Source organism: Meriones unguiculatus, chromosome 7, assembly GCF_030254825.1.
Source record: "Meriones unguiculatus strain TT.TT164.6M chromosome 7, Bangor_MerUng_6.1, whole genome shotgun sequence".
NCBI lineage: Eukaryota > Metazoa > Chordata > Mammalia > Rodentia > Muridae > Meriones > Meriones unguiculatus.
Genome location: NC_083355.1, coordinates 90,173,798 through 90,187,811, shown reverse-complemented (window position 1 = coordinate 90,187,811; position 14,014 = coordinate 90,173,798). Strand labels below are relative to the sequence as shown.

Sequence of the window (14,014 nt, the reverse complement as noted above, 5' to 3'; positions counted from 1 at the left end):
CTCTGGGCATCACACTTCTAGATGGTACCCAACAAAGCATGCATGACCCTGTAACCAAGAACTTTTGCCACTTACTTACCTGGGAGATAGAGGCTAAGAAACGCATTGGTTGAGAGAAGGGCTGTGGCTCAGAGGGAAACCCTGGGGCTTGGAGGGCATACTGGGGGAAAGCCGGGAAAATCACTAGCGGGAGGTAGCCTTTTAATATAAGGAATATGGACATTTGAGCTGATAGGCATCCCTGGCTGATTGTCTCAGATGCTGTAAGACTAGAGTTGAAGTCTGCAGTACATATCAAGTCAAAATCTAGGCTATGGTGGGGTTTGTCTGCCCCTGGGAGAAAGGAGTGGCACTGGAAGGAAAAGGGCACAAGGATCTTTGTAGAGTGATGGGTTCTAGGTTACATGGGAATATGCATTTGTCAAATTCATTGAACCCTGTATTTCCGATCTGTGCACTTTATCATACGCAATCATAATTCAAGGGAGAAAACACAAGAAATAAGATTAGGGAGAGGGGGAAAAAAAAGCCCAGCTGTCTCATCACTGCCTTGGAGTTCCTACTCCTTTTTCTTTGTTAGTTGCTGGGTCCATCTTCCCCTTTCTAGAAACAGAATGCTCCCCTCTCCTACCTGGGAGAAACTCAGATTCCTCTGGGCAGGACTGCTGTGGGGTGCTATTTCTAGCTTCCATTGACTCCAGCTGAACCCCTCGGTTCAGGCCTTTTTCACCCTTGCTAATGAGAAGCGGTGGTCTGCCGAATCGGGCACACCGACTCAGAGATAGGCTGTCCTTTCGAGGAGCGTGAAGGTCATCTATGGATTGACGATGCTCAAGTTCACTTGATGTGTGCATGTAGAATTACAGGCTCGGGCTCGGGGCTGGATGGGTCAAGAAACCCATGAGCCAGAAGCAAAGACAGAGGCCTGGTTAGGGTTTGGCAGCTCGGGGGATGGGGGAGGGAAACAGAGGGTGTGTCTCACTTCATCTGGTCTGTCTTTCCCTGGGCATTAGAACACTTGGTGCTTCCCCCCCACCGAGGAATGGTTTGGATAGAAAGCATGAGGAATCCCATGATTCCTCATGGGAGATTTCTAATCTCCTTTCCCAATGATATTTGACAGTAGAGGGGGACAGGGTCACTTCTTGAGATGGTTCAAGCATCTGAGAACTTCTGGCAGGGGGGTGGCAGAAGTTCCATCTCGTACTTAGAATAATTTCAAAGCACCGGCAAGTACTTGTCTTTTCTCAGCCTGTTCCTGACTTTGTAAGGCAAGATGGAAGCACGGGTAATGGGACATGCGAAGGGCAGCCTGGGCTGCTTCCACAGTGGGGCCGGCCAGAGCGGCGCTGGCAGGAAGAGGGCATTTCTAGACTGTTCCTCCGTGCCACAGGGAGTCAGGCGGGCAGGAGCCCTGTGGCGATACTCAGTCCTGGGGGCTGCTTCCTCCAAGGCTCTCACTGAGCTTTTTGATCTTGCTCTGGAGTTGAAGGGCATTTTAATTTTTTAAAAAAATATTCTTTCTATTTGAGTACTCCACAAGGAGGCATATCACAAAGATAAAACAACACTCAAAACCAAAACCAAAACAACCCCCTAAGAACCGACAGGGGTAGGAGAGACTCAGACTAGCAACAGGAACTTCTAGCTGGAAAAATTAGTATATATTTAGGTGGATGTGATCCTGAATCTGTTTTTTGGGGTAAACACATTCAAAATACAAACCATGAAAACCGCCCTCTGTGCCATGTGTGGTGGTGTGAGGGGTGGGTGTTGCTGGGTGCCTGTTTAGAGATGGGACTATGAAATCTGTTCAGTAGTCTTATTGTCTGAACACTGGAGCGTTTTCAGGTTCAGACCCCTCATGTTAACACACATACTGGTAATTTTCCTTTGTTTTTTTTTTTGTTGTTTGTTTGTTTGTTTGTTTGAAATTTGAGTTCAGGAAAGGCGTGCTGCCAGCCACCCTCGCTGGAGCTGGGTGAATACAAATGGGCCAACCTATCTCTTGATCTTCCAGGGCCTTTCTCTCGGAATTTCTAATTCTTCGCCCACTAGGCAGCATCCATAGCTCATGTAGCTCTCTTTGCAAGCATGCTTTCCCAGTCGCCCAGGGCTTGATGGAGACAGCGTGGAGCTGGTTCAATCACGAGGGACCTGCATTATTAGACAGTCAATGACAGCTGTCTCCGATGGTAAAAGTTCAGACATCTAGGCATTTGACAGACACTTGGACAAATGCCCACAAGTTAGGTATTTCTTAGGTATTTCTTTATTTCTTAGGTATTTCTTTATTATCTATTATGTAATGAATGAGGAAACAGACTCCAGCAGAGCTGGAGAAGTTTGACTGGGAGCAGACAGCCACACAGTGACAGAGCCAAGGTGATGGGCCCCACGAACTACTTCATCTACTTGGCACATGGCCGTGGCTCTCAGGGGAGGAGGTAGGTGGGAACACTCGGGTACTAAACCCTCCTCCACACTTAAATTGCACCAGCTTCCTGGGCAGTACGGGATGTTCTTCCTTGAATATACTTGAGCCCATCTCAAACACTTTCTGTTCTGCTAGGGGCTCCTACTTTCTAGACTTGGGAGTTCCGTGACAGGGGAGGTATCTCTTGTTGACTGGCAAGCCTGGTGAAAGGTGCCTTTGGCTCCTGAACTGGGCTGGGGTGCAGGCGGGCATGGCTTGGTGCGTATCGATTTACAGCAGTGGTGGCTGGACACACCAGATGAAACCATCATTGTGTTTGCCATTCTGTGCCTTCACGCTCTCTTGTAGTGACCTCAAGAAGGACAGAAGCAGATGTGACAGTGGCTTTTCTAAGGGGTGGGGGTGGGGGGCCAGGCAGAGTCAACTCACTCCCTTTAGAAATGACCCCGTTTCACGTCATTGTAGACTGAGTGGCCAATTTGGGGTGTCCCTGATAGGCTCGGGAACCCTCCCTGGATGGTGTCCATAAACTCTGGTTCCTGCCTCTCATCAAAATCATCACTTAGGGTATCTTTGCAGAGCTAACCTTTGCCTGTCAGTTTGGGTGAGCCATGGGAGGCCTTCTTCCTTGTCCCTTCAGCTGCGCAGAGACTAATCTGGAACCAGGCGGGGATGCCAGGAGAGGAGAGCTCAGCAGCTGAGCCCTGTACTGGTGGCAAGATGCCCAGACATGGACTCCCTCGTCTCCTTTCCAAGCCGTGCATTTCAGTCTCCCCTGCTGCTCCACCTCTTCTGCAGTGGAAACTGCTCCCCTCACCCCAGACTGCAGGGCCTCCCGCCTCTTACTCTAGTGGAACAACCCGCCCTTTCCACCGTTAGCTTGCAAGAGCTTCTTGGTGGTCTCAGGAGGGGCAGGGAGGGGGCATCTTGCTTGCGAAGCCCCTCAGCATCTCATACCTGCCTGGGGCCTGCACAATGTCTGCCTCATGCTTCTCTGCTCCTCCTCCCAAAATGTACACAGGGATTGAAGCTCTGGTTTACTCCAAATTTGGCAAAGGCCAAAGACTCAAGGAAACAGGCACAAGACGGTATTGCTATTGGCAACAACTGGACGCTCCTCTTTTTCTAATAGGGAAGTTCAAGTAACCCTTGACTGTGACTATGGGGTGTGTACAGCTAAAACTAACAAATTGATGTCATGGACAAGGCAGCAGAAGTCACTTGCTTGGCAGTATGAGATTCTCCTGGGGATCCGTGAAGACCTCAATGCCATCTGCCTAAAGGCACTTTTCTCCTGCAAACACACATACAGGCACACTGGCTGGTGTCCCTAACCTAAGACAGCTGCTGTAACAGAGCCTAGTGGGCAGGAAGTCAGCTTCCTGATTTACCCCTTGCCCTCTGCCCACCCAAAGCAGAATACTTCATGAACACCCGCGTCTACCTCCGAGGCATATGAAAAAAGAAGGCTGTGTTCCCCTCACCTCTCTACCACATTGACTGAGGCTCAGCATTTTATGGGACGGGCATCTGGGCATCCTAAAGCTGGAAAGGAACAGGTTAGCATGCTCAAGAGCCACCTGGATAGGGCCTTGGGCCACTGGGATTCCTGGTTTCAGAGAACCTTCCTACTTGTCTTTCCCTGCAGACTCTTTTCTTATGTAGGAATGTGAGGGCTTGGGCTTTCCTGAGGATTCAGTCCTGGGCTTGCAAAGGAAGGGTTCTGAAAGCTTAATCTGGGAGAGGAAACCTAAGGACACCACAATCGGGATTGAAAACACCTACAAAGCTGTTAGGAAGTAGGTACCCCGAGACACAAACTATGGGGTCCACAGCTAGGACAGTATTTAGGCATTGACTCCAGGACAAAGGATTCACATTGGCAGCATCTCTGGCATGCCCAGTTCCTTGTTCCTTAGGAAGAAAAAGAACCACTGATTCCCAAAACAGGAATACCAAGAAATGGGTGCCACTGGCTGTGTTTATGGGATCAATACACGAGAACAGGAGCAGTGGTCAGACAGACAGACAGACAGACAGGCCATTCCTGCTGGCCTGGGAAGCTGTCTATGCAGAAGGATCCCCAAGGTTAGAGAGAATACAGTCACTGGGATCACTCACCCACTGCTGGAAGGAAGCCACCTCGGGGGTGAAACGCGGCGGCCATTCTGACTCTGCGCCAGCAGCACTAGGCAATTGTGTTTGGGGGAAGGGAAGTGAAGAAGAACTTATCCAGCTGAAACCGTGAAGACCCGTGGCTTTAGAGGAGGAGCCCCTGCCCAGACACACAGACAGCCATGACAGTCATGCAGCTCCTGTACACATGCATGCAGGCCTGCAGCATATGGTGACACATGAACCATATACCGAACACCTAGGTGTGTGTCAGAAAGGCGGCCCATGCACCAGCGTACACACCTGTGCACACGCACATACAGCGTGGACACATACGTGCGTGCTCGCAGGGAGGGCATTCGCATAAGGATCTCATGCAAGATACATAAGCAGCTATGAGGTTAATGGCAGAGATTTTTATATCAGCTCCCAGCCATGCCAACCTTTGACTAAGGTGCAAACTTGAAGCATTTGCATATACACACACATATATATGTATATGCATATATATGACAAAAAAATACCCCACCAAATCCTCCTCAGGAAAATCCATTTGTGTTACCCCCGTTTCTACCAGTGGTACAAGTTGTAAGAGCCCACACCCCAGGGACCTGGTTTACAGATATGCTTTAGAACATTTCCTGCCACGTGCTTCTGAGCCTTCTAACAGCCTGGCTGTGTAATAAGGGCTTAAAAAATAGAAACCTCTGTTTATCTGGCAGATGGAGCAACCGGCCTTGGTGAGGTTGTGTTGTTGAGGGTGGCTCCAGGCAGGCAAATAGCTTAGGCGTGGTTTGCCCTAGAAGTGCGGGCTCTGTTGCATGAGGGTTAGGCTTGGAGGACTGGGTTTTACATGCTTCTTGCGGACAAAGCCAGTCCCCGTCTGTGTCTGGAGGAAGGAGGCACCTTAAAGTCCTGGGTCTCCGTGGGAGCCCAGGGGCCAGATCTTGGTAATACAGACAACATTTTTGCCTGTGGCCCTTGCCATCTCTTGGATTGACAAGACTCACAGCTCCAAGGCTTCCTAGGAAGTCCTTAAGAGCCACAAGAAATAGGCATGTGCCAGAGGCTGGCCTCCTGGGCACCACAGACCCTCTCCATTCCCAAGGAGAGTGGAGGAACTGAGTTAACTTTAAAGCAGGCCAGTTACAATGGCTACTATACACTGAGCTGTTATGCCAGCCACTATAGTAAGAGAACCTTGCACATAGTGTCACTTATACCCACTGAACTAGGAAATCAATAGAGACACCTACCCCACAGAATACTCTTACAAATGACATAAGATAGTAAATGGAGAACTGAGGGTGTGTTTCATGACAAACGATACTAAATAGTTGTCAAATACATAGGCTACAGACAGTGTGTTATATGTAAAATTTACACTTCCTCATTCACTATTCTCTCTGTTTTATGTTGGGAAAAAAAACTGAGGCTTAGAGGATCTTCTCAGACTCATCCAACTCATGGGTAGAGCTGGAGGAGAGCCAAAGTCCATCACAGGCCATGCCTGGCAAGGTGGGGTTAACACCATGAGTTCTCAAGAAATGACAGCTGTCGCTATCATATTCTCATTTAAAGCTGATCTCTGCTCTGTGGGGCAGGGTTTGTTTTACCCTTCATGCCCATGAGTGACTTTTCCAGGCTCTTACACCAAGATCAGGGAGAGCAAGTGAGTGGGGATTCCATTTCGGCTGTCTGCCTTTGACTCACTTCCTTCTCTATTCCTGTGAGTTCTAAATGGACATGGCTCTCAGGGGTGAGGGTGGGGGACAGGACAAGCAGGTCATCTGTGATCGGATGACAATGCAGGTAGGGACACGCTGTAGCTGAGCTTTTGACATTCGGTTCTAGATAGCTGGTGAAGCTTAGTCACAACCCAGCTCCATTCTCTAGTTAGGGAACTGGCTAGGAACAGGAGCAGGCTGGAAGGTTCAGAGAAGCCAGTAAGAGGGACCAGCCAAGGGCCACTCAAAGACACACTCCTGCTGGCAAGATGTACTTCACCAGTCACTCCTTGTAGTCTTTGGAGATCATGGTCATAAAGGCAACCTGACACTAAACCTGGAGAAAGCTACCAAAGGGCAGGTCAGCAGCGGCTCTGGTGGCATCCACCCAACCCATACTTCTTGGTGGTCTTTCTCATGATGTCCTACAGACCTAGGAATTAGATCAGGAAAGCTATGATTGAGGACTAGCAAATGATGGGGTCTGAGGCTCTATATCATTACCAAGAAAACCTCCACTGACATTATGACCTCCGGTCATGATCACCCACATTGGATAATGGCTGCCTCTTTTACAGATTCTTTACGGATGCTCTAGAATCTTAGAGCACCATCCAGAACAAATTTCTGCCTGCTGCTTTTTCTGTAGACTGCGGGGTTGTGTTTTTGCTTCTTGCTGGACAGTCTGTGTGTCCCACAAGACATGGAGGTTCTATGACATCCTACTTTTTTTGTGTGGAAGAGATGAAGGTCAGAGGCATGGGGATAAATCCAGGTGCCCCTGGGTTCCTGAATCTCCTTGCCCCATGCCTCCTAGGCCAAGGCCGCCAGCTGTTCTTGATGGGGGAGTTTTAAGGAATGTCTGAGAGATCACAACCGCTAACTCTGTCTGAGCTTTCTTCTGTTAAAAAAAAAAAAAAGTCTTGTTAAAACTTCGCTGACTTTACTAGGATTGCCATGTTTAATGAGGGGCCTCGACTGAATTTGAAAGCAAAAGATGAAGAGAGGAAAAAAGCCATGAGCTGTAATCACCATAATTACACAATCCCAGGATGAGTTGAAAGCAGTCCCTGGTGGAGCCTGAGAGGTGGGAGTGTCATCTGCAACCTGGTTGGCTCTTAGGACAGCTGGAAAGAATGTGACATGCAAGCCGTTCTCTTGGCTTCCTCAGAGACCGGTCTAAGTTCCCCAGACGGGACCCAGAAGGAGGGGTGTTCAGGGAGGGCAGCCCTTTTCTCCTCTGAAGCCCCTGGGGACATGTCAGGCGCCTGGTGTTAGCTACTTTACCTGGAATCTGCAGCAGCATTGGGTAAAAGACAAACGTCTTTTCTGCTTTCAGCAAAATACCCATCCCAATGGGAACTGTGGCAAGCCATGATTTTTTTTCCAAACCAAGGCCAGGAAGCTCTATGCTTCACGTTGTGCCCAGCCCCCTGTGCCAACGAGTGTCTGTGTCCTTCACTGGTTGACCTCCTTTCAGGCATGCAGGGAAGAGAGCCCTGTTGCCCAGGGCTCAGCTGCAGCAACAGCAGCAAATGGTTGAGGTCAGGGGAGGGGAGAAGCACAGATGATGTGTGGAGGTCATAAATTCCACTTCTTGAGTTTCCCCTGCTTCCTGTGTGCCGTTGTTTACTTGTTTTTCCAAGGCAGACTTCTGAATCCCTCTCCTCCAGTCTCAGCAAACTCCCCCCTTATTTCCCACAACTTGTAGACCACCAAATTAAACATGGCAGGAGCCCTTAAGAAATACTCAGTGCGGCCCAGAATTCCAGTTAGGAGACGCTGAGGAATTCAGCGCGGAAGGCCCAGCTGCAATCCTCTCGGCCATGGAGTTGCTAAGAGCTGCCAGTTACTGCTGTCGGAGTGTCCTCCAGTGGAATGGCCCTCCCCATGTCTTCTGCCCACCTGTTCCACTCTACCCTTTGGGACACTGATTCCGGAAAGCAAAGATGATCATTAAGTTTGCTTGAGGCTAAACATCCCTACGTACTCTTGTGTCCCTTGACATGACCTTCACAGTCTCTCTCTCCTGATTTTTCTTTTTCTGGCTTATCAAAACCCTGGGTAAGATACAGAGGGTTAGTATCAAGATGCATAGAGCAGCACAAAGCAGGGAGCAGTCCTCAAGGCGGGAAGTACTCCACAAGGCAGGGAGCACGGCTCTGACCTTTGAACTTTTACAGTTCTGTTATCACAATCTCTACTTAGAAATGACAGTTGCAGAGGACAGGATAGGTGTGCAGGAGTAGCCATTATTTTCAATCTTTGAGTTGAAATCTCACCAATAATAGATTTTTTTTCCTCTTACATTTTTTTTTTTCCTCCAGAGTAAGGGTTGTCATTATTAGGGTCACCCAGGAAAAGATGAAGGGAGTGTTCATGCCAAATGTTAAGTCAGTGAGGCCTGCTCCTGTTTTGGACTGTGCTGTTGTTGCTAGGGCCACAAGGATTTGGCTATGATGAGGGAGTATGGACGCCCCACTGCTGTTTGGGCCCTGTCTCATTTTTCCACCCAATAGGGAGCTGCCTTACAACCCCTCAATCGCCCTTCTCTCCTTAGCTCTAGGAAAGGCACCTCAGCACTGACAGTCCCTCTGTGTTGAGCTTGCTCCTCTCTCCTTCAGTGTCCCAGGCAGCCATTTGCCTCTAAGCAGCATCCTAAAGTCTGTCCCTACAGTGTACAGACACATAGCTATGCTTTCCTTCTAGGACGCTGTGCTTTCCTAACTCCATTGCAACCTGGGAAATTCACTAGCTGCTATGACAAAGGAAAGTACCCACCATCTTGTTTTCAAAGCAGCTCATTTTGTGGGGGGAAGCCCTGAGGGTTTCATTGCTGAGCCTGCTGGTCCTCTGATATCAAGTTCCCCCCTTCTCTTTCCACTCTCCAGTTTGGACATCACAGAGAGAGAGAGAGAGTCAAGTTTCCTTGACCTTAATGTAAGCAGCCTTGTCCTCGTCCCAGGACCTGTAAGCCTGGTAATGCCTGAAAGCTGCTGCTCTCCACTCTCTCCTGCTGGCAGGATGGGGCAGATTTATTCCCTAAAGAGACATGCACAGTTTCTTGAGCGGCCTGGCTCTCCTACTGCGCATGCTCCTGGCTCACCTTTACCCTCTGCCTGCTCACTGTACAAAAGGGAGCCCACACAGTTCCCATGCGGCTGCACTGTGACAGGAAACAGACTGAAATCCCACAATCTTCCCCCCACCCCGCCCCATTCACTGCTAAAGCGATTTCTCCTTTGCTTGGGAATGGGGTGGCCAGCAGGCAACAAGATGGCAAAGAGCTCAGGTGACCTCTCAAAATAGATCCCTGCCTGGTACATACAGTCTTCCCCCAGAACGCCTCTCCGGGAGACTAGCAGGAGTAAGATCTGTATCGAAATCAGTGGCTGTAAACACACAGCTGAGCCCTTCTGCCTCAGAGGACTTGGATTTTCAGTGGACTGCATGGTACTCTGGGGTCTGGGAAAGTCAGGAACAGTGGTGTAGCGGCTGAGAAGGGAGGCAGGGAGTAGCCATCCCAAAGTGTCCAGTATCGCAAGGCTGAACCACCTACAGGATTCTTCTCCAAATGGGTACTGGGTGTCCAGGGCATTTTCGGGTGATTTCAGCTGTCAGATTGAATCATCGGTTGTAACAAATGGGGTTCTGGGGGCAGGGCCTAGGGATGATGGATTGCCCCCAAATGACAATGAAACGCTATATAAAGATAGAATCGAACTAAACAAAACAAAACAAATCCCTCCCTGCTCCCAGACCCTGATAGGGAGATCAGGGTCTCCCCTGCCTAACAGCAGCCGGGCTGGTTCAGTCGCTTTGCTTTTTTATAGTTTATGAAAAACAGGCTTCTACATTTTCATTTTTTTATAGCTCCAGACAGGATGCTTTACCACCCTTCCCGTGGGCCAGAACAGAAAGAGGAGAGAGACTGGAGGAAACTTTGCCTAGCACTGACCATAACTGTGACATCATTGTCTCCCCTCTTACTCATCTCTAAGAGCGTTCTGTGACAGGCCCAGGGTCTCCCGCTGAAGCCGAAAGTGTTGTGGCTCAGGGTGTCACTGATGACTCCCAGATGGTCACACTTCATTCTTTGTCTTGAAGTGAACGATACCCAGATTCGGCAGCTGCAACACTGGGGCCACTGTACTGCCCCGCTGACCTGGACAACCTGCCTCTGACACTTGGCTACTGGGCCTCCTGACCCGAAGCGTGGGGCTGCTGAGCTAGCAAGGCAAGATGGTGCCAGTCCCTGTTCTCTGTGACCTCCCCCTGCCCTTCAGCTCCTCAGGACAGGAGTGAGCCCCCCGGTTGTTGAAGGGCCTGTCCTGTAAAACAGGGAGCCTGTGACTTCAGTCCTATTTATGTCTGTCAGGGTTTGTAAATACTTCTGACTACCCACTATTTGCCTCTCAACCTCCAAGGCTGACAGACACATCTGAATCAGGTAGTTAATGGGGCAAAATGGCAGCTCCTCTCTCATTCTTAGGAATGATTCCTACAGCTCAGAAGTCCTAGTGTGGAGGGAAGCACACACCTGCAGAACATCCCCAGCTGGACAGGGATGCTGGAGATTAACCAGTCCAAGCTATTGTACAGGGAAGGTGGGGGAGGGGCAGTAGGGATCAGAGAGGGCTAGTGATTTGCCAGGGACTGCACAGCTAGGCAGTAGCTGCTCTGCATGGAGGAATCCCAGGATACATTGAAGCTTCTCTGGGGAGGCAGACCTTCAATTTTTCCCATCTACATATTATGACATGAGTCTCCTGCCAGGGTTTTTCTATGGTTGGTTAGATGGGAGAAACTGGCTCTAACATCTAGAACACAGTGGTTTCAAAAGGACCCAAGGACTGTTTGGCATCACAGCCAATCCTGTGTAAGATGTTTCAGACAATCGTCTCTAGCTGGAGACCTGAAAAGACTTTTCTGACTAAGGTCTAGGCCTTGTGGGACTCAGCTGGGTCTAAGAGTTTGAAGTCTCATTCTACCAGGCTGTTCCTCGGGAAATGCTGAGGCCAAGGGATAAGGAAACAACCCTGGGAGAAGGAGATGCTGCTACTGGGTCAGTGAACCTGTTCTCCAACCCTTCCCCAAAGCCCTAGCCTTCTAACTCTGACTGGATTTGGACTCATGTCCTGCAGAACCCAGTGAGCTGCTGAGTCCTGCTTTCAGCAAGCTCTCTCTAGCTTTCTGTTGAGGAGGGAGGGGACAGGGAGGTAACAGCTGGCTCCCTGAGCTTCATCTACATCTGACTTCCTCCACCCCGCCTGCCCCGCATTTCTTGGCAGGCAGGACAAAAAGAACAGAAAGCCCAAAGCAGAGATGCCACTGGTCATGTGCCAACGAGCCCTCTGCTTCCAGCTCTCACTGCTGGAGTTTAAGGAAAACCATGGCAAAGCCACCCCTCCACATCCTCCTAGGGGTGGGGAGAAACCTGTTCCTTACCTCTCTCCTCTGTGGCATCCTGGGACTGCTCAGGTACCTGTTTTTCTGAATTTGAAGTCCAGAACCACAGCTGATGGAACTCTCAAGGGGTAGCTGGAGCTTTAGTGGGGAAGGCAAAGGGGAGTGGCTGCCAGCTACACTGGGACTGCCATTTCTCTCAAATGCCATTGTACTTTGAGGTGCCTTTCTTGTTCCTAGGTACAAGGGACAGGTGACTTTCTCCTCCCTGGCTCAGAGTTCACACCAGATGGCCTCAGCTGCCATCCAAAAGAGAAAACGACGCTGCTGCTGCTGCTCCTTGGCTAGGACCTCTTTGATTCCTCTCACTGGCTCTGCCTCCCTGGAAGCCTCTGGCCCCCTCTGTCAGCCTGCTGTCAGTCTACAGTCAGCTCTCAACTCTAAGGGGACAGACACACCAAAGAGAGACCAGAGGTGATGAGACTTTCAATTCTGCATCAAGGAGCAAACGAAGATCGCCATGCTCTGGGGGAGAATTCTGGATTCGGATTCAGTCTTGATAAGACTCCATCTGAGTAAGCTAGCCAGCCACTTGGATAAAATCCACTGCCCACTGATTAATCCTAAATGGCAGCCAACCCCATGCCTTTACTGGTGAACCATCTTGCTTTCTCCTACCAGTCCTTTATCGGTAGTAAACAGGGATCATCTGCTCATTGATCTCAGTGACATGGGGATGACACTAAACCATCCCTTCACTTTGTTAGTGGTGAGTGGATGGCAGAGGAAACACAAGTAAATCTGCTTTTGGAGAAGATGAACACTTAATGTCTATCATCTTCCAAATACAGATGCCAAATTGCAAGGCATATTGGTTGGCTGGTTATGTTTGATTAAAATACTGGGATGTTGAGACCAAAATATTGGGCACCTTATCAGTTTGAGAAGCCTTATCAGACAGATGATGTCTCTACAGCCATGGGCCATGTTCCCAGACTTAGCTCCATCTGTGTGTTGGAGTGTTACTCATAGCACTCAAGGAGCATGGAAGGATCAGTGGAGATCCATGGCCATCATGGAACCAGGAGACCGGAATGTACCACCTAGTAGAACCTTCTCTTTATGAAGCAATTGTTTTTAAAACTTTGAGCCTTTGGTCACATAAATACCTAAATCTCAGGAGCTTGGGCTACTTTTCTGCTTTCCCTCAGCTTCTCTGTGGATTCCTATGGCACAGCAGATGTGTGCAGGGGGGCAGGAGCTTTCCTGTTCTTCTGGTGTTAACAGACCTTAGCGATTCACCGAGCCAACAGCATTTCTGAGGTGAAGGGACATCAATAAATGCCCCCTACCTGAGCTTCACTGAGACCATCTTTGCCCATCCTGATACCCACTTCTCATGAAAGGACAACTGAAGACATTTGCACATCTTGTCCAAGCACCAGGATTCCTCTCTCCTACCTCAGCCCCCACAATCTACCTGATGAGCATCCACGGGGCTGTCAGAGCTCAGCTTTCCCACAAAGAAAGCTCTCATTTTTTCCCCCTCAATTGACACTGAGATTCCCAGTTGCCTCTACAGCATGCTCTTAACTTGTCAACTCAATCTTTAAAGCTTCTCCATCTAGAGCAGCCAGGCCTCAGCTCAATACAGAAAGACACCCACTCTCTGTGAACAATCATGAGGCAGAAGAGGTCTCACGGGCCTGGACTCTGACAGTACGTGCGACACCTTCATGACTACGTGAACACATGGCCACGGCAAACCAGCTCTAAGGACAAGAGGCCAACAGGTCTCCCAGTCTGCATTTTCTGGTTTCTCTCGGAGAAAACCCATGAAGAGAGAGAGGAACATCTAGCTTTTAATTGCCATCTCCCTGTGGTGCTGGGATGTATGCATTTGGTGAATTCACAACCATATTTGAATGTTGTTAAAATGCATCCGGCCGTGACAGGAAAATGGCTAGGTGACTCTCAATCCAGGGCTTCTTAAACTATTTAAAAAGGATTAAAGGAGTACTAATCAAAGAGCAGTCATGTCCTACAAGGGCTTTGCTCTTCAACAGAGGTGGGGAAGTAAGGCAAGGCAGCATCGGTAGGCCCCACTCTTTGGAAAGAGGAAGGTGACTAGTTCCAGATAGTCCCCAACTATTATGTTGGTTGCTGCTGATTTGATATGACAGTATAGGCAGGGTCCCATGAATTCAGTGGCTCCTTCTAGACCAGTCCGTGTGTATCAAGCCTTAGCTTGGAGAAAAAACCACCATGGAAAGGGGAGATAGCTCTTCCCTGTGCTCTCCTAGATCATGGTATAGAATCTCATGGTGTA

The 14,014-nt window shown here is 49.4% G+C and overlaps 1 protein-coding gene across 17 annotated transcripts in view; it reads right to left on the bottom strand.

The window, feature by feature from the left end:
- Positions 1–14,014, bottom strand: part of Rgs6 (regulator of G protein signaling 6) — a 509,370-nt gene that overhangs the window by 7,991 nt on the left and 487,365 nt on the right. For 15 of the 17 annotated variants that reach the window (XM_060387814.1, XM_060387808.1, XM_060387807.1 and 12 more), the window contains one exon: positions 4,559–4,625. The exons of the other annotated variants lie outside the window; for them this stretch is intronic. In XM_060387814.1, coding sequence (XP_060243797.1) covers positions 4,559–4,625 — 67 coding nt within the window. The remainder of the gene's footprint in view (positions 1–4,558; positions 4,626–14,014) is intronic. 17 annotated transcript variants of the gene reach the window in all.